The sequence below is a fragment of the Pocillopora verrucosa genome, chromosome 4 (assembly GCF_036669915.1).
Source record: "Pocillopora verrucosa isolate sample1 chromosome 4, ASM3666991v2, whole genome shotgun sequence".
NCBI classification, from domain to species: Eukaryota; Metazoa; Cnidaria; class Anthozoa; order Scleractinia; family Pocilloporidae; genus Pocillopora; species Pocillopora verrucosa.
Window position 1 is genome coordinate 29,656,665 of NC_089315.1, and position 26,768 is coordinate 29,683,432.

A 26,768-nucleotide genomic window follows, 5' to 3' on the forward strand; every position below is an offset into this window, starting at 1 on the left:
TTTTGTAGTTCCATTTTTTAGTCACATAGAACGCGGCTTTGAAACGCAAAAGTCACTGGTACTTTTCTCTTAGGTGTACTTCGACTGACGACGAGGATAGGGCTGAATTGAACGTGTGAGAACATTTGTAACTGTTTTTCGGGTTGGGAAGTAATTCAAAGAAGTGAGTAAGCAGTTTTTGATATACAATAGCCCCATGGAAACTTTTCGAACTGTTTCAAATTGACATTCCTTGTCTTAACCAAGTTAAAGCAACAGCTCTTCTCAGACTTCTGAAGAAAATCGTCGCTTACAGAGAGTTTTCATTTAACGTAAGCCTTGACACAACTTCCTTGAAGAATCGTTTTGAAGGAGCACTCAGATTTACGAGGGACATTTCTTCGCTACCGAAACCTGGTTTTAATTCAGGAAAACCGCAGACCTTATGAAGTTGCAGTTTCGCGACCATCGCGAGCTTTTCCAACGAACCTCAAGAATCATGAAATCGTAAACGTACCTGAGAGTCCAATTGTTAAAGAAAGATTCACCGAAAAAGGCACATCTCCAAAACAAACCATTTAATGTCACAGCCAAAATATACCCTCAATCCACATAAATCTTTTACAGAAGCAGGACATTTCAATAGTTCACGCATCAGCAATATTAGTAAATGAGATTTCAACGTTCAAACACTTTACCCCACAAGACATTGTTACAGAGACGTAGAAGAAGGAGTAAGACTGGGGGAATCAGGTACCAGGCCCCACGCCTTCGATTAAAAAAGGGTTCCAAAGTTAGTTTAGGCCTAAATTTGTTAAATCTAGTTTTACAAAATGTTCGAAGGAACCACAGTTCAAAGTTCATCTTTCTGTTTCTTGTCCTTCTTCTTCTTCTTTTTCTTCTCGGGAACTTTAAATGGTTTCGTGGCTTCTCGTTTTAAATAATCAATGAAAGAATCAACATCTCGGCCACCGTTGTATTTTTTGGGCGTTTTCTTACCGTACATTGGTGAAAAATAGATTGTTGGAAAACTGCAAGGAAAAGGCGAAAGGAAACATTTAACGTTGCTGAAATGTTTTGAACTTGTGCAAAGTGAGGCAAGTCTATTACGTTATACCAACTTTGATGATACATTTTGGCATAAAGTAGCTCTCCACCATAACAACAGCCTTTATAACAGAAATTACGATAGACTGCTGAGGGCTTCGGGAGGGGGAGGGCACACTTGTCCAAAACTTGCTAAGAAATACCCCCCCCCCCCTCATTTCTCCTATGGACCTATGGTTTAGTGGCTTCTCCTTTTAGTTAATTAATCAATGAAAGAATCAACATCTCTCCTATGGACCAAAACGTGTGTGCACTGTGCCGGGGACACTAAATCCAACAAGCGTTGGGACGTGTAACACGGTCAATTTAGCTTAACTATTTCAATTTTCCCCTTTTTTTCCGTTTATGTAACGCGGTGTCATGTTTGATGAAAGCCAATGTAATAGATCGGAATTTACCGACAGAGGCAACAGAATAACCCTCATACCGAGAAAACGAACGAGCGAGCGAACGAACGAAAGAACGAACAAAATGCGAGCCACCGAATGAGCAAACGAGAAGCGTGCGAGTCACTGAGTGAGCAAACGAGAGGCGAGCGAACAAGCGAATGAGCTAACAAGCAAACAGGCATACGAACGAACGAGTCACTTCCGTAACGAAGGAACGAACTAACGAACGAGCGACTGACAAAAGAAACGTAAAGACAAACCAACGGATCAAAAAGGATGCAAGAGACCAAAGCAAAAAAGAGACAAGAACGTAGACACTATTAAGTGTCAAATCGGTAAAATGGCATGTTGTCCCCGCGTTCGACTTACCCGCTAACTTCGTACGGTGAAGGAGCATCATTTGCCGTGGCATCCATCTTGGCTATAACTATGTCTTTCACGTCAGCCAGCTACAAAAGAAATTTAACGTCTTATTTTTTTTAACATTTTACTTTCCTAACAAAAAGAAAAATTGAAATTGAAAATTCCATGCCATGTAGCCGACCTTCTCTCCTAGTTCTTTGTAGACTGGTTCCAAACTCTTGCAATGGCCGCACCACGGAGCATAGAACTCGATCAACACATCTTTTGTTTCATCGTTCACAATCTCATTGAAAGTCTTGCCAACAACAACCTGCAGGAAAAATAAATTAACTAATAAGTATACAAAATAAATAACAACATAAACAAACATATATGCTTTATTACATGAAGGTTTGACGACGAATCAAAAGACAGAATTTAACGATTTTGCAGGCATTTCAGTAACCCTTTCTTTCTCCTTACTGTCTGCCATACAATTCTTGTGATTTTAGTTTGGAGAATTTGGTATTGGATCAACTAATAATCACACCTAACTGATATTTATCTAACCGCTAGTCTGCTGTGTTGTTAGGAGAGATTCTGTCTTGGTCAATTGTAGTGTATTGCGTTACCTAAGCGTTACTATAGTCACGCTATATCCTGTAAGACACGATCGGTACATGATTGTAAAAGTACATTCCTATGTAAAAGTAGTATTACTGATTCCTAGTATTGTATTGTGAATATAGCTTGTTGATTCTTTAATAAAATTCAGTTGAGCAATAGCAATGAAAGGAGTAACTTGACTGAGTCTAGACGACACAACATCAATCATGGGACGATAAATTTAGCGACTGTCGACTTTGGTGCATTTTAATGAACTATGAATGGGGTCATTACTTTTAATAACTTTGATAAAGAGAGACCCTATGTTTTTGAAGTTAGAGAAATATAAGGAACATTTCTAGCAGTGGTAATTAGCGCATCAGTAAAAAAAGCGCATAGCGGTGAAAGCAAGCTCTGATTGGCTACTCAAACTCGCACGGTTTGCGCCCGAAAATATTGTAATCGTAGCAGGAATAAATGAGTTAAAATCCTCTTTTTATGCTATATTATCTCACTGTTTTGGTGTTATCTAATACAAATATACACCTCGGTGTCGAGGACAAGCAGTGGATATCTACCAACACTAGTCATTTCCACTTCGGTGAATGGTTGTTAATTATCTGACAAGGGAATTGATATCAACAGTAACCACACCCTACCGTCACAGGGCCATCATTAGTCTCTGGTACTTCTTCAGATTTGATAAAAGGCTCAACGTTTCCCTCGAAGTAGTTTTTGAGGAAATCTCTGAAGGTGTCCACACTAAAAAGTAAACAGCGAAGCATTATGTCAGGCCAGAGAGAATGGCGGTGGAGTGAAACTTGATCATTCACCCTTAACACCCAAACATCAGTGTTCATATTCTCCATACTCTTTGTTATAAATTTCCCTTAGTACTGACAAGGAGAAATCGTTGAACAATCAGAGCTTCTTGCGTTAGCGATAATTTCTGATATTCTTATTATCTTAACGAATGGTTCAGTAGTATCACTGTCAGGAGAAGTTACATGCTGGTCTGGAAATTTGTGCATGTCGCTAAAAATATCACGACACAATCTACCCTCTTCTTTCCTCTCTCTCCCCACCGTCCGAGAAAAAAAATAACAGAATAGAACAGAATAGAACAGTGGATCAAGGAAGATGGCCAATGTGAAAAAATTCAGGATAACTTTTTAAAGATGCGATGCCCAAAGTGGTGACCTTGTCCCTTTGACCTGTTTCCTGGGTGTGGTGGGGGGGGGGGGGAAGAGGAGGTGCCATAGCTATCATTGGCACGTGGCATGCAGAGGATGAGGAGGAGGGAAGGCAAGGTTATGAAATCATTTTAAAGAATTAAAAGCATGTGTTCATCAACAAATTTTCAGGATCTTAATATTATATCCATTTCAACCATTGTGAGAAGCTATGGTTTGTACATTGCCGTTTCAAATAATGGTCAAGGACAAAGCTAATAAGGGAGCCCTGGGACTAATGTTACTTGTTATTGACTGATGTCTCTTTAGAGAATGAAGTCACAGCAGGGCACAGCACAGCACAAAACAAGCACAGTTAACAGCACTACATAGCACATAGCACGTAACACAGAAGTGTGGAGTAGAGTGTAGAGCAGGAGAGCAAGGTACTTTATTGAGGAACATAGCAGAGGACAACACAGCACAAAAATACACATACCTGAATTTTTCTTTCATGGGATATTTCATTCCATCATCACTTACTATAGCTACTACAACCTCATCATTATCAGAGGATAGACCAAATGTATCAAGTTTTCTGGAGAAGTCTTTCTTGGATGCAAAAGCAAAGGTCATCACTTTGTTCTTGAACTCAGTAGCAACTTTCAGAATTCGATTACGCCAATATCGCGTACCTAGTGATGGCAAGATTGCAAGTTGAATGTAAATATGTATGTAGCAAATCTAATGCATCATGGATACCCTCAAGCATCAATTTTACCTTAAAAGTCAATCTGATGTTATTATTTACTGGTAAATCTCAACCACTTGTTTACATTCATCACACATTGGCAAATAACAACTGGTTTCTCCAATACAAAACAAAGTGGGTAGAAGAACTGAGATAGGAGACAGACACATGTTCCCACAAGAAAATTAAAAATTTGTGTCTGCATTTTCTGCATTCTGGAGCAAGAAATTGGTTATTCTAATAGAATATAAAATTGTACAACTTTTGCACAGCCACTTTTTTGCCTATCTTCTCTAACTGAGAACCTATATCAGGCTATCAAAAGCCACTTCCATATCTGCATTGTTGGAAAGATGCTTATGCCAGGTCTTGGAAATCAAGGTGATCAAGAGAGGGAACTTAAAATTAAGACTGAAAAACAATAGCAGCTACCAAACTTTGATGCAAGGTTTAAGGAGGGTGCTAAAGGGTTTATATGCAATGCGTTAATGAGCACAAAATTAATGCATGATGCATGAATTTTACAGAAGGGCAAGGTATGATGAGATTCGTAGATTTCCCTTTTAATCGGTGACATGTGAAATATAGTCTCCTTTGCAGCCATTGCTTGGGGTGTCATGCAATGCTCTCCCAAAAGAAACTCAAGGGGAGAGTGTTGCATGACATCCCACAGAACAACTGCAAAGGAAACCATGTGAAATACAGATTAAAGTAAATGCAATGCATGAACATTTCTAAAGTTTGAGCAAGAAACAGAATTAGGATCCCACTTTCCTACCCTCTTTTAAAGAAACTCATCAGAGAGATGTTTGCTTAGTAAACATCTTATCATCTCATCCTTCAACTATCTAACTTTTCCCAATTGACTCAGCACAGATGGTTGCATTTTAGACAAGTTAAAGTGAACTGTACCTTTTGCATTACGTTCAAAATCAACATTGAAATAAACGGTACAAAGAGGTTTCTTAAATTGATCTTCGTTATCCTGAGTCAAGTGGCCAACAAGTCCATGAACTGAAGCTTTGAGAAACTTCTTGATATAAAAAGGGTCTGCCATTCCAGTAAAGACTTCTTTGTTTGGTTCAAGTTTTGAATGAAGATGGCTGGGACGGAAAATAACCACTTGACTGAAGGAAAAAAAAAGGCATGTATTCAGTAAAGAAAGAAATGTAATCCTAATAAAAGGTCCAATATTCCAGAATTAATGAGGTATTGCCAATGGCAATGTTAAGGGCCAGTCAATTTGAAGATTCAACATACCCCTCCCCCTCCCGTGAGCAACCCATGGGTGTTTGACTGTTGTCCCTGCCTATAGGTGGGGAATTTAAACCCTAACTGGGTGAGGTGGGAAATTAGAACCAGAACTGTCAAGTCTTTCTGGTGGAATAAATGTCTTTCATCTTTTAATATGGAGGTGTTTAAAGGTAAAAAGTTCACTTTCACAAGCAGAAGAAAAGGCCAACAAGAAAGTCATGGTGGTTTAACTTCCCTTTTACAAAAAATGATGATCTCATGCTGCATTTGGGTGCGGCATTTGAACACAAGCTAGAATTTGAGAGAACTAATCTTCAAAAGTTCATATTGATTGACAAATTAAGGAAAGCATTTTGATCAAAACTTCTCAATGTCTCTTGGTAAGCTTTGATGCGTTTCTTTCATGGATTTCTTTCTCTCTTTCTCTTTCTTCTTTCTTTCTTTATCATTTTTCCCCAATTCTTTTATAAGGAAGGGGCCTTATACTTTACATCATATGCAATAACCCATGACATATTTCTGCTTGTGCATGATTGTTCTGTGGGTGTCACATGATCAAATACACCCCAGCTAAAACTGAGGAGTGTCCAATGATTTACCCCAATTTTCAAACCTTACCTTCAATTTAATGAAAGTCTATATTTACATTGAATTCAAGATGAGAGAGCATTTTGATATATTTAGGGAAGAAGAGAAATATTTTTCTGTTTCATACATTCATACCAAAGAACACCTCAAAGTGAACATCCCATGCAGTAAACAGCAAGCTGTTGGCAAACATTTTGTACCGTGTGTTGCAGAAAACATTTGATGGGAGTAAACATAGTAACCTCCATTTGGGCAAAAATATACATAAAATTTGTCAGGAAACACTACCTGTTTCAAGAAGCAACAGTTTTCCAAGAGCTAAGCTTGATGAAAATGGTGAGCTTTGTCTATATATCATTCATAGGATTTCTTAACACTTCAGAACAGGGTTCTCCCAAACTACCCCCCTCTGCCAACAGTCCATGATTCAAGAACAGTCCTTCTACAGTTATAGATAATTGCAGACAGAGAAATAAATGCCCCAGGCTTCAGTGATCTCATGACCAAGCAAGAGGTAATCAGAACTAAAATGCCAAACTTACTCTTTATGGCCCAAATCTGCCAAAATCTGTTCACTTGTCGTGTGTGCAAAATAGTAATCATCCCTCATTTCATTAGCTGTCTTCATGAATTCAGTTTTAAGTTCATCATCCTTCTCAAAGAAACCTACAAAATTGGATATAAAAGCGAGTTACATGACAACGTTTGGTGCTACCATTATTGATAAACATGTAAAGTAAACCCCTAATTTTTTTGGGTTATTTTACAAGTTAAAAAAATCAACTTCATCTGGACAAACCAATTAGTATAGGTAATCACATGAGGCCAAGTACTATTAAGGATTAATTGCACAAGAGTTTTCAAAATTTTCCAAAATTGCCCGAGTCGCGAAGCCACGAGGGCAATTTGGAAAATTTTGAAAACTCAAGTGCAATTAATCCTTAATAGTACGAGGTCTCATGGGATTACTTGTTTATCAATAAAGGGCAAAATTTATACGAAGGAAAATCACGCGCGCAGTCTATTTTTATCTGGGAAGCAACGGATTAGCAATGCAACGGATTAGCCAATCATTAACAGGTAATCATGCCCTCTCTTGATTACTAAAAATGCCCTCGATTAAGAAAAAAATGCCCTCTCTCTCAACCAATCAGCGCTCAGTAATTTTGCCCTTTATTGATAAATGTTAATAGCATCAAGTTAAGATAGCCCAGCCTATGTGTTTCTACTGGCAAACAGAGGTTTTTAGAATGTTGCACCATCTATTGAAAATTCCAAAGTGAATGTCAACAGCTAAAGATGGTACCACATTTCTGGAAAATCTCATGAATTAGCAAACTCTTTTTTATCATGAAGCTTTTAGAGATTATTTGAATAGCAAAATGCAGCAGTGCAGACAGGTTTACATGTTAAACAGAAGAAAGCACACTTCAAAGTTAGCCCTTAAGCACACTTAATTTTTGCTGGTAGTGTTTTAAATTAGATACCTGTTAAAACATCAAATGTGACTGTTTGGGCAAACTTTCATTTTTAGCATATCATAAAATGCAAAAATTGGCCAGTTTTGGTAGCTTGACAATAGTGGATAGTTTACCTATAAGCAAGCTATCATTTAGCACTTACCAACAACAAGAGCAGATTCCATTGTATCAAGTTTCTTCTTCATCTTTTCCAGATCATTGATTTCTGCAAAAAGCATAAGCTAATAGTATCCACATTTCAAGGAAAAAGAAAAAAAAAACCCAAAAAACATTTTGTGAGAAAATCAAAGAATGGCATCTAGCACCTTAACCTTTTCACTTCCAATATCTCATCAATTTTCTTTATGATCTGACATACAATTCTTATGATTTTAGTTTGAAGAATTTGTTATTGGATCAACAAAAAAAAAAAATCCCCTAATTAATATTTTTCTACATTTACATCACTTGGGGCTAATATACTGATATTGTGAGGAGAGGCAACATCCCTTTGCATTCTGTTTCAACCCTTACACCCTAACATCAGTATGCATATTCCCCATACTTGTCTCTATTTACATTTCTTAAGATACTGGTGAGGAGAATTTGTTTAACAATCAAAAGCTTTTTTCAGTTGGTGATCACTTCCTTCCTTGTAGGGAGAAATTAGATGCTAATCACTCTTCATGACCAAAGGGTTAAATACTAACCTTGGGAGGAGGGTGCAGACTGTTTCTTCATGTATTGAATGATACCCGCTGCAAAAAAGAAATTGCGGCTTTGTAAACATGACTGCAATTTGGGGTAATAACTAGACAAAAACAAATTGAGGAAATGACTCGTGTTTTTACAAAATGTTGATTGAGTTGCAATGTTGTGGGAAAAATTAGGCATCTTCTTAAAGCAAACAGGTGGTAGTCAGATTTTTAAGAAACAGGAATCCCTAATCTATAAATTCTAAATCATTTTAGTCCGGAAGGTGTCTTTTAACCAACACCATGTGCTCTTGGATAATAATTAATAACAATTCAATATAATTTTAAGATCAAGCACAATTCGCTATTTGTAATTTCTCAACTATTGCAGCTAAAATTATGGATAAGGACTCAAAGCATTATCAGTTTTTAAGTGTTACTGACTTCACATGGGTTTACTTTTCATGAAGCAACCAATTTAAACAACTTTCTCAGGATTCCACTTGTGATTTCTTTTTATTCCTTTTCAAAAGCTTTTTTCCAAAATATGAGTTGCCAAACTGGTGATGAAGCTTTTCTGCTGGTATTTCTAGTACTCTTTACTACGGAGGGCCAAATAGTTTCTTATAAATCACTCTTATTTAAAATATAATTGTTGAAAAATGATTACTACTTCCAAAGTCAAAAATAAATCATATCAATAATTCATTTTTATGGTCACCAAATCTCACCAGCATTACGAGGGCCATCATAATCCTTTGACAATTCTCCATTGCGAAAAATCTTGAGTGTTGGATAACCACTAACACCATATTTACCACAAGACTCTTTCCCTGCTTCAGTGCAGTCAACCTAAAACAGGTTTAAATTAAAAAGAAAGTTGTAATAATATTCTGAGGAAAATTGCAGCATTCATCTGAAAAACACTGTCAAAAAATTTGAACTCTTGTTACGCAGAAATTTTTTTTTTTTTTTTTTTTGCTCCTTGACTACTTGACAAGAATAGTTACTGTTGAACATTGCCACAAGTGGCCTTTGGTAATTTATAGGTCACATGACACTAACATGCACTCTCCCACAACTAGAGGAGTGTGTTGCCAGACAATTCCAAGAATGACTGGGAGGGAAAGTAGTATCATGACAGTTGCTCTATGATTTTATTATCATGAATCTCTAGTCAACCATCATGATGCACTCTGGTTGGTCAATGCTGATGCAATTTGATTGGTTGATGATTGTCAAATATTTTCCTATCATCAACCTGCACAATTTAGTTACATTACCAAGCTTAAATTCTTAATAGAAAACGCAGCTCTTCTGACAATCGAATGAGAATTGTTTAAGAATCATGATATTCTAACCATTCTCAAAGAATTTGGATGAATAATCGATCCAGGTTCATCTTTATTGTCATGCGATTATATTTACTTAACCGTATTTGCAATGCAATTACACTTCAGAATTTACAACTCCTGTTCGTTTTTTTTTTTCTTTTTTCTTTTTTTTTTTTTTTTGCGGGTGGAAAATGGTATTTCAAGGTCATAATTATATTTCCTGTCTTTCCACACTCAACGACATCAACAATTCTCAGCTGTTTTGGTCTCGATCTCCAGGTATTCTGGTGATTAAAACGATATTCACTAACATGGAACAAACAAACCATGTACAAACAAAGCAAACAATAATTATATTACCCGCAAGTATAAAATTTATTCAATAAAATCAATGAGTGAGGTTGATTTGGATACAAAGGGAGAAGGAAAGGAAGTAATGCATGGAAAGATGGAAATTAAGTAACAATGAAGACGTACCTTAGCAAGTGGTATTGGTGGGTCTTCCTTAATAAGCTTTGAGGCCGCAGTCTCGTACTCGGGAGCAAGTTTTTTGCAGTGTCCACACCTATTTGTGGGAGAAAAATTGAAATGTTCACAAGCTGTGCGTATCAGCTGAATAATGATCAACAACTGTACAAATTCTTACCACGGGGCGAAGAATTCTACAAGCATAATTTCCTTGTCTTTCACACCAGATGCAAAAGTGCTATCGGTGAGCTCAATGACATCTGAACAGACAGCCACCGATGCAAAGAGAGCAATCAAAATTGTGGAAATAATCATCGTGGCAAAGAATTACCAACAAGGTACACTCATAACATGGAAGAAATGTACAGTTGGTTCACGAGACACGTTGAATTTGACAACCCTCAATGGACCGCGTTGGCGGGCTATGATTGGTTTTCAGCGTGCACGTGTTTCATGGTTCCTCAAGTTTTGTCGAATTGTGATTGGTGCATGATTTCTCTTAGAAACGGGACAATCACGTTAAAGCATTTCTGCCCGCAAAATACGAAATAAATTCCCTACGCGAAGAAGAAAAATAGGGTGCCGAAGCCTGCTTAAGTTCATGTAATAATCCTAGTTCTTCCGAGGCTAGATCTGCTAAAAAAACATCCGAAACAGGGTGTTGTCTGATGTGGCTTAGAATGGAAACAGTTTTGTTTTTGTGTTTTCTAGCGTGAATTTTTCCCGGCTACCTCCCGCACCTCGTGAGTAGAGGAGAGGAGGGAGTATCGGGGTAGAGACGGATTACAAAAAGTTCTGTGAGTAAGGGACTGGTGAGAAGAGATCTCGTGAAGCGGTAAGGCTCAGGAGAAGGCTTAATTTGGCCAAGATACACTGGTACTGACATTAGTGATTTGAAGTTTTTCGGATCACGTACATTTCTAGACACATTTTGCTCTCTCAAACGAGTTACGTTAGGTGTAGAGGCTATCGACCTTTTCACTTGATCAATTTGGCAATAAGATCAAACCCTTCCTTCTCCTTAAGCCAGCACGAGATTTTATAACCTGTGGTGATAAGAAAAAGAGAGGTGTTAAACAAGGTGATCTTTTATCCTTTGTATTGTGATCGTATTGTTGTAAATCAGCCACCGTAAGGAGTTTCCAAAGCTTATGTGACGTTCCGAGCGTTAGCCCTTCCGCCGTCTACCATTCTGCTTTCTGAATTCAAAGACTTAATATCAACTCGTTCCAAATCTAATGTGCCAATATGCAGAACACTGAGGGCATAACGTGTGAAATTTATTCGAGAAAATATGTTCCGCTAGCTCCTTCTGTTGGCTAGCTGTGACGCAGTTTCCCGCAATTACCGTGTTAGGAATCACGTCTTCTCAGAACCCAGTCTCCTACGTTGGCCACGTAGGCGTGACCCTTGAACGGATAGTACTGTCACATTATAAATATAGATCTTTACTGAGCCGTTCTTGCAGCATATTAAGCTATTTTTTAATCATTATCAATATGCAAAGTTCTCTTTTTTTTCAACTATCTCGCTTGACTCTTCTTTTCCGCTCCAAACACAGGAAGTCGAATCTGTGTTGTTTACGCTTGATCGAGCAAACAAAATAACCGTTGAAAAACTACAGTGTCTATAATTTTTTTTTTTAAATAAGAGCTGCTGATGTTAGCTAGTTGACGAAATAATCATCAAGGTCTTGTTATTATCATTTTTCCAACGGCTTTGTGTTGTTGTGTTCTTATCTCACCGGTGTGTAAATTCTAACACGTCTTGCCATTGGTTATTTAAGGCAAGTAGGTGTCAGAGCGAACAAAACACATTTAAAATATTTTGTGATTGGCTATCGAGAGAGCCGCGCTGGAGTCTGGCTTAGTACCGAATCGATTGTCTGGTCGTTGCTGCGTTGCATAGAGAATTTTCAACCTGGAATTGTGTTCTTTTACCGACAGACTTCTGTCACAGGGTATCATTTCGCTCCAGCTGTTACTTTAGTGGAATTTTTACAGGTTTGTGTCGCATCTGGAGGTAATTTGGTCAGGCTGTTATCCAAAGGAGGCTTGCAGGAACTATTTGCTGGGATGCCGCCATGATACTAAGCTAGACTCTTTTCATGGTTCTCTGCTGATTCACTCGCTTGGAACACCAACTTATTGCTAATGTGTAAGTGCGACTAACAGCATCCAAACTGGATCCACTTGACGATTTCGACCCGTCCAAAATGGACGATTATAACGACGATGGTGAGTAAATCTGATAGCGATTATTCTGCAAATGTAAACTGGGCTAACAAACTTGTTGTGAAACCTGCACACACAAGCAGGCGTATGGCGTTGATTCTTATGCAGAATGCAATCAATATGTGTGTTTGTTGCTTAGATGACGGCATACAGGACAAGTCTTCCCATGGTAGACTTCGAAAAAGAAAGGCAAATCAGACCTTCATGATCAAAGAGTGAGTTTTTCTTGAAGGCTTTTACCGAAACGTGTTTTGAGTTGCGAGGTATTTTATGTCTGGCCAGCGTTGGTTATGATGTGGTGTGCGTTATTTCAATGCCTTCTCAAACTTTCCTACTTTTTCTGCTGTATAGGGAAGACTCGGATGATGATGATATCGAAAAGGGTGACCAAAAAATGCCCAGGTAAAGGAAAACTGACCATTTTCTCCGCAGGACGTGTCTGAACTTTGTTGTGTAGTGAAATAGTTATAATAATTAGATTGTAAGTTCGGTAGGAGGGACATTGAAAACAAAGGACCCAACTACCGAATGCTTGTTTTGACATTGAATTATCCAAGCTTATTTATTTCCTGTAGTTGTTTGCTTTTCGATCGAGACTTGCACTTTCGGTTAATTTAGTTTGTGATATTCTGACCAAAGTCGGGCAGGGTCGTGATTTCAACGTTACAGAACATGTCGTTTGTTTGATAGCAAATGTCTTGTTTGTAGCGAAAGTTATGCCCGATCCGTGGGCAAAGATATTTCTCAAGCTTCAAGTGCAAAATGCTTAATAGTATTTTACTTTAACAAGCTCTCTTTTAATGTTTACAGAACGTCGGACGAGTCTAATAAAGAGAAGTTTGCAAGGTATTCTGTGTCTGTTTTCAGTCACGTACATGGTTTTGCTAGCTACTATCTACATGGTTTTTTATTTCAGCAAACATTTTCGAAGCTATCAAAACCATTTTTATTGTAAACGACTCGTTACTCTCTCTATTTACATCATTTATGTTATGGCAATCGAACACACGTTCACCATTAACGTTTGCATTGTCAGCTGTAATTTTAAAAGCCGGTGTTAAGATTTTCTTTTTTTCCGTTTACCCTCGCAGATGTTTTTTTGCTTTTTCGTTCAAAAATTTGCAATGCAATTTCTGTTATTGTTAAACAGTCTCTGCGAAGAGTTAGGAAGTTGACGAAAGTACTATTAAATTATTTTTGAAAACGTATCGGTATATGATCGAGAGCCCTTTAAACTTTCGTTGAGAATGTGCTCGTGAAACAATCCGGTGGGAATTTAGTTTGCTTGTTAAGTAGGTAAGGGTATACGTAACATAAAATTATTTACCAATATTCTTTAAAATCTGCCATATTAACTAAACATGCTGTTTGGTTTTAAGATTTTTTCATAGATAATTGTAGTTGGCTTTGTGAAAGGAATACAGGGTACAGAATCACTCACTTTGATTGCAAATAATTCTAAAACAGACAAACCTACAAATTCCTTTCCTCTTAAAAAAAATTAGCCAGATTAGTGAGGCATGACTTGTATTATATTTTGGGAATTAACTTAAATATATGCTCAACTTATCAATGTAACTAGGAGTTAGATTGTTCTAATGAAAATTATTGGTCTTTTGAGCCTCAGACATGGTCTGACAATGAGCAGGGTAAATTTTAAATGGAAACTGTTGGTCAAAGGGGAGGAGGAAGGGAGTTAAGATACAGGTAGTGCTAGTGCTCTCTGTCTGCCTCTCACCACCCCCCTTCAGTTTATGAAATTTACCACTCCCCCTCCTTTTATTTCCATCCATACTTTGGCTTGTGTGGGTGTGGTGAGAGCTGTACATTGTATCATGTGGTAGCTTTTGTTTTTGTTACCTGGCCATTAACCTCCCTATAACTTTTCTTTATACAGGGAGAACCATAGTGAGATTGAGAGGCGAAGAAGAAATAAAATGAATGCTTATATAAACGAGTTATCTGATATGGTACCATCCTGTAATGGATTGGCTCGGAAACCAGATAAACTCACTGTGCTTCGAATGGCTGTGAACTACATGAAATCTCTCAGAGGACCAGGTATGTCAACAACAAAGTCACTTTTCAAGTCTAGTTTGTGGTTTTTCAGTGTCTGGGTGGTTTAGGAAGATAAGAGTGTCCCCTGATTGGCTTCTCTTTAACATGGAAGGAATAATCACGAGCCTAACAATTAATTGGTTTCCAGAACAAGACACAAAAAGCTACCCCTTCCAGTGTGTTGAGATAGACTGGACGTTAAAGAAGCAATGATATTTGGATCATAACAACTTTGAATCCTGGTCTCTACCTTCAATCTTGCTGCTAGTTTCTGCAAGTTTTTTTTTTTTTTTTAATTAGACTGGTTAATGTTTTGGTTGTCTTCTGATCATATTTAATTTTTTTTTTCTTTGTTCCTTGTATAAAGGCCAGGGTCCTAGTGATGTATCATACAAGCCTTCATTTCTCTCTGATCAAGAACTTAAGCACCTTATATTGGAGGTAGGCCTGATATTTTATTCTTAGGGCAAATTTTTTTCAATATTAAATTTAATGTTACTTAAGAGAAGGAAGTATAATCTCTTGCATCTTCTGAAGATGGAATTACCTTTTGGGCTAAATTATAGATAAACAAACTTGTTAATGTTCACAGGCAGCAGATGGTTTCTTGTTTGTTGTGAATTGCCGCACTGGAACTGTGGTGTATGTTTCAGACTCTATAACTCCAGTCCTCAACCAACCTCAGGTAACCTTCAGATTCTGTTCTCAGCTTTGTAAATAGATAAAAACTCATGAGGTAAACAGTGTAAACAGTAATAGAGTAGACAACAAAAACTCAATTGAATGTAGTACCATTTATTAGGGGAATGAAACCATGTTTTTCACTTTCTTGCACTCTCTGTGACCTAAATTGATCAACTAGTCAGAGTTTAAAGCCTTGTTGGGTCATTAGGTTGTGTTCTTTGGCAAAGACACATTACTTTCACACTGCTCCTTGTCAAGCAGGGGTTATGAATAAATAACCTGACAAACTGTGGAGATTCACCCGCACTTTTTCCAAAATATCCTAGTAGTTAAGTGCTACAGTGGCTGAGAAAAATTGTAAGGATGGACATTTATGGTCCCCAAAGTATCCAAAAATATTTTCTTTCTTCCTTTCTTTTTCTGAGATAAACTCTCTATTTTTTGTTTGTTTGTTCTGTTTTGCAGAGTGCTTGGATGAATCAGGAAATTTTTGACTTAGTTCATCCTGATGATGCAGAGAAAATTAGAGACCAGTTATCTGCTACTGAGTCCCCAGATGCAGGAAGGGTCCTTGACTTAAAGAGTAAGTGATGTACAGCAGATTAGTTACTAAGTTAACCTTGCACACCTTGACATCAGATTGTATATTCTTGATACTGTTCTCTATACATTCCTCAAGGTGTTGACAAGGAGAATTTGTGTAATGACTATGAGCTTCTGCAGTTGGTGTTCATCTCCTTTATTCTCCTAACCTTATTTGATTTACAGGGTGATTTTGTTAGGAGAAACTACTGTAATTTTTGGCCAATAACCTGTGGGTAATCTGTTAATTTTTTCACAAACAGTTGTTGGTGCGGGTTATAGGAAGGTGTGGGTAATACTATAACTTTTAAAGCTTCCAGTGTAGTTAAAAACAATAAACAGGAAAAAAGCAGGTGATAAGATCCACTACAGATACTCTTCAAAAAAATTGTGCAATAACTAATTTATTTCATGCAGACTGCTCCTTATAATAAGAGAATATATTGCTCTCGATGAAAGCTGATGCAAATCGAAAACATACAAAACTTGACAACATAACTTTTATCTTGTTCATACTCTTACTTTCTTACCTTGTCAATGTCACAGCTCAAAAACAATGAAGGAACTTTGTGTGAGTTGACAATTTTATTTTGTTTTTGGGTGCTGGTTATCTGCCAGTGCAGGTAATCTGTTGAAATTTTTTTCTCGTTATTGTAAAAATTGACCGATGTGGGTGATCTGCCATGTGGGTAAATGGACGGAAATTAGGGTAATGTTAATCACTCTTAAGGGTCAAGGGGTTACTACAACGGTATTACTAAAGTTGTTTAAGGAGTAACAGTGAAATAAATTTGGTGAAATCTTTGCTAGTTGAATTTTCAAACATTCTCTGTCGTGATTTATTTTCTCATTAACAACTTTAAGCCTTCATTTCTTTTTTTCTTCCTCTGTATAGCTGGAAGTGTGAAAAAAGACAGCCATGGAGGTAGGGGGACTGTTTTTTTTATAGAAATGTTGACAGGAGATATTAATTAATTTTTTTTTCTTTTTAAGTGTTTTGACCAAAAACTAATTTCCATTTCCCTTTCCTTTATTCAGCTCTGTCAAGAATGTATTCCAACTCAAGGAGAAATTTCATTTGCCGCATGAGATGTGGAAAGGAAGAGAGTGATAATGCTGCAAGGGGAAAAGATAATCGTTTAAAACTTCTTGATGATGAATATGCCATTGTGCACTGTACTGGCTATATTAAGGTATAGGGGTATGAATTAAAATTGGATTTAAATAACTTCACATCTTCAAGTGATCTCTTATATCCTCCTAATTTCATAAACCTCCTGCCAGACATTTCTCAAGGTGCTCATAAGGAGAATTTTTTAACAATCAAAAGGTTCTCTAGGTGGTGATCAGGTTCTATTGTCTCATGACCTTATTGTGTGATTTGGAGTTGATATGGTAAGGAGAAATTAGATACCAGTCACTCCAAGGAGTGTGAGGATTACTAAATCCTTGAGAGTGGATGACAGGACAAAGTGTGGGCTCCCAACTTGCATTTGGACATTGTACTTTCTCTTGTCACTCATGTGAAAGCTAAGTGCTTGGTAGTTCTAATACCACCTAAAATTAACGGACAAAGCCTCAGATATCATATAGGAAAGTTAACCATATGAGCTCTTTGTTTGGTGGAATTGTTTTCTCCCAGTGCTGGAATGGTTTCTAGAAGTCTTTTGGTAGACTTATTATTTTCTTTTTTTTGTAGTTATAGTTGATGTTCAGGACCACTTTTTAATTATAACACATGTGACATTTGAGACAAAAATAGAAAGCTCCACTCATAGTAACACAAATTTTTATGCTTTCACACCAAACTAACCCCCCCCCCCTCCTGCTATTTCCCCCCCTTCCCATTTACTCAAGGGATACATGTCAGACAGGAAAATAATGTTTTATGTTCCATTACCAACAGTCCTTTGGAGGCAGCACAGCTGTATGTACATCAGGAGATGCAGATACCTCAGAGAACAGCTGTTTGGTGACTATTGGAAAACTTCAGCCAACAAGTATACCCCAGAGCTCTGACTTGTTGGATTCTCCTCCTGTGACAGAGTTTATCTCTAGGCACAGCTTGGATGGTAAATTTACATTTGTTGACCAGAGGTAGGTGTACATCAAGTACATATCCCTAATATGTCTTTGCTGAAATGTGCAAAATATTGACAGTGGAAGAATAAATGAATCTCGCATTGATTAAATCATTGCTCAAGGTACACTTGACCTGCAATAACTCAAACATTTAAGCTATCGGGAGTTTGATCAGTTATGAATGCTTGCGAGTCAATTGTAAATTGAAGTGCAGCACCTGTCTTAGCTTCGTAAACTCATCTTTAAGTTATGACAAATATTTCATCACAGCAAAAAATTGTTTCTTGTTATTGTGTCTTTTAGAGTGTCAGATGTTCTAGGATACAAACCCCAAGAACTTCTTAATGAAGTGTGTTATGACTTTTTCCATCCTGATGACTTGGAACATATGATGGAAAGTTATCAACAAGGTACTTCTTCCTTGACTCCAAGGTCATAATTTAACAAGAAGTCACTCATTGGTTTCATACAACTTGTGCCAAGTGTAGTCCTTTTTTTTAACTAGCATTATTTCATGTTTGCAGTAATGAAACTGAAGGGCCAAACACTTTCTGTGAGATATAGATTCCGTGCTAAGGAGGGTAGCTGGGTGTGGCTTCGAACAAGCTGTCATAGTTTTCAAAATCCTTACACTGATGAAGCAGAATACATTGTTTGCACCAACTGCCGTGGTCAACCGTGAGTACATACAATCCACATACATTGTAGGACCTTGAGTTAGATTCCATACTTGTATCTTTGTATTATCGGTATATCATATGGAGAACTCTTGTAGTACTATTAACCCATTGACACCTGAACCGCCCGTAACCGCCCGTGCCGCGTGGGGGACTTGCGCGAGAGACGCTTTCCCCCCTATCTCCCCTACTAAGCAGAATTTTGTCTCCAAACTTCCTCTGTTGTTAGAGGATCTATAAACCAATCAGAATCCGTTTTTTGCGCAGTTATTTTGATAACTTTAGGGGGTAGTACAGAGGCGTCATTTTATGCGTTCACAAGAAATGATCAACTACAAAGAAATGGCGTACGCGCGGCCGACTTTCAATATTTTCAAGTCGGATTTTCTGTTCCTTTCCCACCATTTAAGACCTTCTGGAACACAAAATGAAAAGGAAAAATGCTATAGAATAATCTGCCCGAAAAATAATGGACATCACGGTCTTAAAGGCGACAAAATAAGCTTTCGAGTCGACAACGCTACAATTCTCTAAAGCGATGCGAATTAGGGCCGTAAAGCGAAAACCAAACTATCGGACTTCAAGCGAGGCCTAGAGACATTATGAAAATTCAAAGGCACGGTAAATATCACGTTTGAGTAATGAGATTTCCATAAAGTATTGTTTAATAGAAGATTTTGTGTTAAAACGTAGAACTTTCAGTATTTTCAACACAACGCTGCGCAATATTCTAGCCGTGAAGTCAAGTAAACATCGATCTAAGCATGATGAATTCTACTTCGTGGGTTTCGCACACGTAAGAAATTCGTACGTTTTTCGGTTCTAACAGAAAATAAAGAACTGTTTTGAATAAAGCTTTCTTCCCGAAACGTTCCTTGATCAGTTTTGTCTTTCTCCTCATTCATAATTTCCATGTAACATGAGATCTCTCCACACACTGATGAATTTGCATATTCACTTTGAAATCCGATCCGCATACTTTTTTTGCACACGTGCGCAAAAATTTACTGATTTTTATCTTTTATCTTGATTTTAGAGTAAAAACTTAATATGCATCTATTGCTTTCCTCGTTAATAGTAAGTTATTTAAATGGTCTTCTTTCACATGAGCTTGTTTTTGGGAAAAAAAGATTTGTTAAACTTTACTGCGCATTGTGTTTACTTTTCCGGTTTCTCCAAAATTTTAACTTTTGGGTAGGCACGTGTTACACGTAGGTGTCAATGGGTTAAGACTGAATATTAATCATAGTAACCTTTACTAACCTACTTTTTCTTTTTCACTGTCCAGTAGTGGCAATATGCAGCCTGTAACTCTAAACCTGTCCAGTCCAACTGTAAACTCCTCTCTCAGTGGGCCACTGACAGGCAGTACAGATTATTCTGATATATCTCCTCGCACAGACCTAACAAGCCCCGACTCTGCAGTGTCTATGTATCAGAGACACCCCCAGCTTGCTCCAGTACGAGATGAAGCCATTCATCGTTATACACAAGGAGGTGCAGTCCCAAAAGGTGACACTCTAAGGTTGATTAATTCTTGGATAATATTATTGCAGCATGACAGTAGGGTATAGAAAATGGTCAAATTTTTAATTTAAACAATCTTGTCTTTTTTTTTCTTTTTTTCTTTTTTTTCAGTATCCCCACGTTTGGAAGGTGGCTTGGAAGCTCTTTCCAAGGTTTGTAATCTTTAATCTTGCTTTACTCCTTTAAATACATCTTTTACTGAACTGTGCAAAAGAAAAGGTGGTGTAGGAATCTGAATTTTGCTGACATTCTCACTGGTTGTGCCAGAAAACATAGCTTGAGAGGTTCTCCTCTGTCTTCAGCTGAATTTTCTTCCTGATCTCCAAGTGAGGTGTAGGGTCCTCACTGTCTCAGAGTAACTCCTCGTGCAGAAGTAGTAACAGTTACCAGCAAGCCATAGGTTAGTGTAGGCACAAGGGGTAACTTGCAGGTAATGTGCAATGGATCACCATCCACCAAGGAGGAGAAGCAACATTCAAGGTCACTTCAAGCTACAAAAAAACAGCTTAAGTTTTGATCGCTGAGAGAGGAAGTCTCCTTATTGACACGACTACTCCTTTTTACCTACTACCCTCCTTCCACATGGCTAACACCATAATGTACCCAGGAGAGTTAATTGAAGGGTTATATTTCCAGGCTAGTGAGCTTACTGACAAGCGAAGTAATGTTTCGCCCAACACTCCTGCCGCTCAAGTACCTAAGAAATCTGAAGGTACAATGGGTATTCCAGTGTCTAGTGCAACAGCACAGAGACTTCCACCAGGAATGATACAACATGCCATAGAACATGGCACTGGTAAGACACTAGATGTCTATTTGAGAGTCAATTTTTGTTCCTATTATTTTGTTTCTAGCACTGTATAGAGATAGGCATACAGTCAAATATATTAAACTGACACCTTAAAAGAATAAATAAATTAATTTTTCAATCTGAAAGATTCATTAAAAATTAAATGTGAATGCTATTATTATTTGTTACATCTGTAAACTTGTTTCTAAGGAATGAAATTTGATGGAATAGTAAAGCAATGCAAAGTTTTGGCAAAGTTTATCTAAGTTGAGAGAAATCTAAAATAATATCCTTTACATTTAACGAACTAGTATCATTGTACATTGTACATTGCCATCAGGGCCCAATTGTTCAACAGCTGATTAGCGCTGACCCAAGGTTAAATTTTATTCTCGGTTTCGTTGATTCCTTTATTCAAAAGCCAGTTTGGGATAATTTTCTTGATTCTCTTTAGAAAAAAATTCCGCTAAATCTTTTTTTAAGCTTTCAGATCTGAAATAAAATTTTACACTAATCCTGGGTTATCATAACCCAGCTTTGGACAACCTGGCCCAGAAGTTTTTTTTTTTTTTTTTTCCCCAGGGATTTTAGAAGTAATGAAAGATTGTGTGAAAGGAAGTTAAGAACATTTTACTAGCATACATATATAATTCACCCAAAAGAGGAATTAACAAGCATTTTCTTGTTTCTAACCAATGAGGGTAGGAGATGAATTTGAAGTGTTTTTTGTGAAAGCAATGAATGGAATCTCATTTACCTGGAAATTGTACTTATGACACTGCTTCTGGTAAAACAAAAAGAACAGTTGGTAAATATTGTGTTGTATCATGTATTATTTTCTAGTTGACTTGGACAGTGCTGAGTTTTCTGCTGGCCAAGCTGGCAGTCTGCTTGCAGCCATGGTTCAGCGGAGAAATGCCATGGCCGCTGCTGCAGTTTCTCAAGCTCAAACACAGCAGGGTGGGTACCCTCTCATTTCTCAGATGAATGGTAACATGGCCACAATGATGAGACCTGGAAACATGGGAGGACAACAAAGAGCAATGGGTCCAATGTCACCAATGGAGATTATGAGAGCACAAATTCCACGTAACATGCCTGACATGAACTCCCCTGGAATGATGGGTTACGGCAGTGCTACAACAACCCGAAATGGTCAAACCCCTGGGAAGAACACAGTGGACACTGGCCAAAAGAGTGGGTACCCACAGGTCATGAATGATGGTGTAAGTGGAAGAGATATGATTTCTGGAGCATGGGCACACCAGAATGTTATGGCAAGACCTATTAGAGAAGGTGAGATGAAGCCAACAGCACCTGGAGGAATGCCTCTTGCATCACAGATGGATGCTGCCACACAACAAGGGATGTACAGTGGAATGAGACCACCTGGAGACCCATCCAATGTGCGAGGACCCACACCAGGATATCATTACTACCAGTAACAGTAGAGAGCCCAGAAGTAGAAAATATACTCACTGAAATGCATGAATCAGGACTTACTTAACTTTTTATGTGCAGTAAAGTCAAATCTGCCGAAATGGTTTTCCACTGACATCTCCCATGGTAGGTCAAAATGCATGAGGCTCAATGTATCTTGCAATCTTCACAGAAAAGATCAATAATTTTCACTGGTGTTATGTAACCAATATGGTAATTGGCAAGAGGCAAATATTATTTGCAAAAGAGCTTTGAGAAAAAAGTCACCACAGAGAATGCTTCAATATGGAGACACTAGCTATGACCAGGCTTATTATATTTAACAAAGCTAGTTAGTAACTATGACATTGGAAAGATCTGCATAAGAATCCATGAAACATGTTTCTTAACTGTAGGGTGAAACTTTAGAAGTGTGTTAGCAAGTAGTTTTTTTAAAAAAGAGGATTACTATAATTATGAAAGATTTTTATCTTGTTCCTTTTTGCTCGTCTTCATTTTGTTATTTGATTATCTGACTTTCCTTCTTGAGAGAACTGGAAAGCTATAGCAAAGTATTTTTTGAACACATGGTATCTATAGTTAATATTGTTTGTGATAAGAATTATAGCTTTGAGTGTCACTGCAACCATGGAACTTGCAAGTGAAATATACTTACTCCCATACACATAAGGCTTTAAACTGTGCATTGTTGTGGAAACCTTTCCACTATTGTGGTTAGTTCTGTTTATTACAACTTTTTCTCTTTTGATACTCATTCTTGCAGGAACTTGTTAACTTGTACTCTTTAACATGATTATTTTTTACCATGGAAACAATATAATCAAACAAAATGGTTATTGTTAATGATCTCCTAGCTGAAAGGAAACTTGTATCATAGGCTTAACATGGAATTATTATGGACTGTTCACAAGAAAATCTTCACATTCCATTGAAAGTGCACATTTTTGTATTGTCCAATTACATATACCAGAGAGATTTTTATCATTCGTATTCTCTTTAAGGAACAATCTCCTCTGTGGGTTTCCTGTTGTATTAGTGACTTTCATCATAAATGTTGTTGTTATCATGCCTCTAAAAATGATAGTGAAGCAGCTTGTATAGCTGGTGGTATTGTGTTTTGTGTGTGAGGCTAAAAGACATATCTCCTGCATCTTAATAAAGGGTCATGTTCATTATGTGCAACCTGTTTTAATCTCCCCTTTCCTGAGCTATCCCTTCTCCTTCTTGGTTTGGTATCACCTCTTGCATTCTTCCTTACCAAACTAACTTTTTGGATTCATTGGCAATCCATTTTAATCTTCTTGACCCCTAGCCATCCTTGCTCTTTCTCAGTTAATTATTGATCCTTTTGGCATTCTCTGTCCCACTAAACTAATATCTCGAAGTATCCTTGAAGTTTTAGGGGGGGGTTTCATCACCATCTGACCTTTCCTTGGTGGAATTGGCTGCTATGGCAAATTTAACCTTGATGCAAACAATCCTACTTGCCATGTAGATGGTGACAAAAGGTGCACACTTGTTATCAAAAAAGAGGTATCTAAGACCTCAAGACAGATTGTAGTATATTTGTGGACAAAAGTATTGGGTACATAATAACTGATGCACAGAAAGGCGTTTGAGAAAAAAAAATTTCAAGAGACACTTTGTTTTATTAAAAGTAGGTATAGCCTTAGATATTGTTGTGTTAGTGTTGTAATTAATAATAAATCTTTATTCTGAGGTTTCTGTGTTTTGTGGTTTTTATTTCGGTATCAGCACATCAATAAGTGGCAGGAAAAGAAAAAAATTGTTATAGTTGTCATTTTTGATAGTCTCAATTAATTACTAACAGTGATCCACAGGGATGGTTCTGGTGGTCCAGACCTACCTTCCCCTTGTGGTTACTACCATTCTAATACCAATATTCTCACATGAACAAGATCACATGTTAGTACTTACCGGTAACTGGCTGACTTTTTGTCATCACTCAGTGGTTTGCTGGTCCCCAACCTCTGCACTGTGTCACCATATTTAAATTGTTTTCGCACCAATTAATCAGGAGTCAGCATTTTTTCCTCAAGTGTCCTTTTCTACTAGTATCCTAACTGTCAAGCATGTTCTTGCAACTCTTTCTATGTTCAATTTTTATTTAACTTGTTTGTCATTGTGAATTACTGTTACTTACATCCTTTTTACATGTATTTCAGATTCCGCTAGTTATGTAAATAAAATTTGAGATTTTTATCATTACATTCACTACACCCCCTTTAGATGTCTTTCATTTACCAGCAAGTTGGTTTTGGTACTGAAATAACACCCTCCAGCAAATCACTTCATGCAGTTTCCTCCCCACTTTCCCATGTTATGTACTGAAATTGTGAAAAGAACTCACATGCAGGTTACCCCTGAGAATTTCTGAGTGAATATTAAACTTAATTCACTGCCACCAAGGTAACAGAAATTAAGAGTTCTTTTCTGGACTTCCCTCCATTAGAGAAGAACAGAAACTAATTTGAAGAAAGTCTCTGTTACCAAAATAGATTTAATCTGTTGAATCATTAATGCATTCTGTTGTAATTTCAATCCTTTTGAAAGAGTTTGGGTAATCCAAAGAAACTCTTCTTCTCTATACTCCCATTTTTTTTGTCCTAGAAGAGTTGACATGTTGCTCCTAGTTGATTTCTCTGCAACTGCCACCACTCCACAAAAGCAAGGGCCATTAAATTGATACTATTTAATATACCACAAAACTACTTCAAACATAGAGTGTACAAGCAACAGTACTAGTGGGTGAAACAAATTAGGATGCATTGTTAACATGCAAAACAAATGCTCTTGAATCTTCATCGTTGAATCAATGTTACCACAACTTAACTAACATTGCTATCACATGATTCACTTGGAAATTATGGCTTTAACTGTTTAACTCCCATAGTTGGCCACGACAGACATTCTCCTTAAATATCAAGCAAACAAGTGATGAGAGTAAGAAAAATCTCAATTACAACTACCATCATTAGAATTGTATGGCAGGCAAAATTACTAGTTGAGATCTTGGGAATAAATGGCTCATGAAAATTTTTCAACTTTGAGTCAGAGCCTGAAGTGAGAACTTTGACTTAAAAATAGCATCTTCTCTCAAAGGGTAAGTTGTCTGGTTGACAAGTACTTAAATACTACATTTGTAAGTGCTTGGTGCTTACCACAAGTCTGAGCTGTGCATAAAAAATACAATTATTAAAATATCCAATTTCTAAAACAAACAAATTATAGCATATCTTAAAATTTGAATAAGCTTCTAGCAGGTTACCACAGAAACTACAGCACAAGCATGGAAGCTTTTAAAGAAGAACAGGCAAGCAAACTGTGCTGACATGTTGTTAGTGCCTCACTAATTACTACTTAATTTAAAGCTTCAATACTTGTGCTCCGCACAGCTCTTGAAGGAGCCTGCTCACAGCTCAAGTATAACTTCAACACTTGTGCTCAGCACAGGACTTGATAGAATCCCTTTTTACACTGGTCTGAACAGCCCTTGTTTTCATCTTCTTTTCTCATCCTTTGTTGCATCAAAGGCACAAAAACATTCCAACCATGAAAATGTGTTGTCCAATTTAGGAGAACCAACTTGTACAAACTAAGATTTCCAAACACCAATCTTTTTTCCTTGATCCAAAAGTCCAGTCGCAGAATCAACATTCCTGTACATTCTCTGCTGTGTATCCTCTCAATGACCCTTTTGACCTTTTAAAGTTTGTTCTTTATCTGGAGTAGTAAATACTTTGAAAACCCAAAATCCCTGAATTTAGCATTAAGGAAAGACACCTCATTTTTTATTTGACCCTGTCTGTACTGCTTTTTATTTCACAATTAACTAAAAAAACAGAAAATATGAAGTTTTTTAATTACCTCATGTGTATAAATACTTCTTAAGTTTATCCGGGAAATTAGGTGAACACATAATGAAGCTTGGTGTAAAACTTTCAGTGGTAGTTTTGGTGAGTTAAATACTTAAGAGGAAAGTTTTGACGGCACAATTCTTCGTGTAATTTTCTCTTTAAGTACAACTTCCAAATCAGGCATATCGTTAGGTTACTATCAGAAAGTCTATTTTAAATCGTTTTCTACATCATGACCTCATCTAGAATTTAAATACAATGAACCATTTATTTTATCAAAAATACAGGATACAAGAGCTGCCACATGCAGGCAGACCATAAAGCAAACTCCATAAATGATCAGAGTTGGGTAATTTTCTTGCACTGCAGTTGCCATCGAACAATCTAGTAGTCTACAGACATGAAAACCTTTGCATTAGATTATTGCAAGTTGTTCAGTGTCAAAACGTGTAAGTACAGAATTGTGTAGGTTTCGTTTATACGCAAAAAGAGCAACATAATAAAACAGTTAATTGCGTAAAACACGTAGGACTCACGTTTAAAACGAGGCCGCAGTCCGAGATCGCCCGATTTATGCTTGCACTCCGATATAAGATATCACTTAGCAGGTATTTTTAGAGTCAGCTGAAAGCCGAGGGACAATATCACAAACTTTCTGATTGGTTATTCTT

At 37.3% G+C, this 26,768-nt stretch overlaps 2 protein-coding genes and 1 long non-coding RNA gene across 3 annotated transcripts; 1 reads left to right on the top strand and 2 right to left on the bottom strand.

Annotated features, from left to right (window-relative positions):
- Window positions 1-542: 542 nt before the first annotated feature.
- LOC131779744 (protein disulfide-isomerase A3-like) lies at window positions 543-10,546 on the bottom strand. Its single transcript, XM_059096336.2, has 12 exons — window positions 10,324-10,546; window positions 10,155-10,242; window positions 9,075-9,195; window positions 8,359-8,406; window positions 7,812-7,874; window positions 6,731-6,854; window positions 5,259-5,473; window positions 4,095-4,290; window positions 3,083-3,185; window positions 2,020-2,148; window positions 1,845-1,924; window positions 543-1,010 (listed from the first exon to the last, which is right to left on the bottom strand). Exons 1-12 carry the CDS (start codon window positions 10,458-10,460, stop codon window positions 833-835), a joined length of 1,482 nt encoding a protein of 493 aa, XP_058952319.2. The 5' UTR covers window positions 10,461-10,546; the 3' UTR covers window positions 543-832.
- Window positions 10,547-11,987: 1,441 nt separating this feature from the next.
- LOC131779747 (protein cycle-like) lies at window positions 11,988-23,938 on the top strand. The gene is made up of 17 exons (XM_059096339.2): window positions 11,988-12,382; window positions 12,519-12,594; window positions 12,731-12,781; window positions 13,190-13,225; window positions 14,277-14,440; window positions 14,805-14,878; window positions 15,030-15,122; window positions 15,587-15,704; window positions 16,599-16,628; window positions 16,742-16,896; window positions 17,610-17,800; window positions 18,089-18,195; window positions 18,310-18,463; window positions 19,751-19,974; window positions 20,101-20,141; window positions 20,626-20,785; window positions 21,623-23,938. Exons 1-17 carry the CDS (start codon window positions 12,361-12,363, stop codon window positions 22,222-22,224), a joined length of 2,298 nt encoding a protein of 765 aa, XP_058952322.1. The 5' UTR covers window positions 11,988-12,360; the 3' UTR covers window positions 22,225-23,938.
- Window positions 23,939-24,315: 377 nt separating this feature from the next.
- LOC131779768 (uncharacterized) lies at window positions 24,316-26,737 on the bottom strand. The gene is made up of 3 exons (XR_009339807.2): window positions 26,634-26,737; window positions 26,390-26,489; window positions 24,316-25,997 (listed from the first exon to the last, which is right to left on the bottom strand). It is a non-coding gene; the product is annotated as an uncharacterized lncRNA (long non-coding RNA).
- Between the last annotated feature and the right edge of the window lie 31 nt (window positions 26,738-26,768).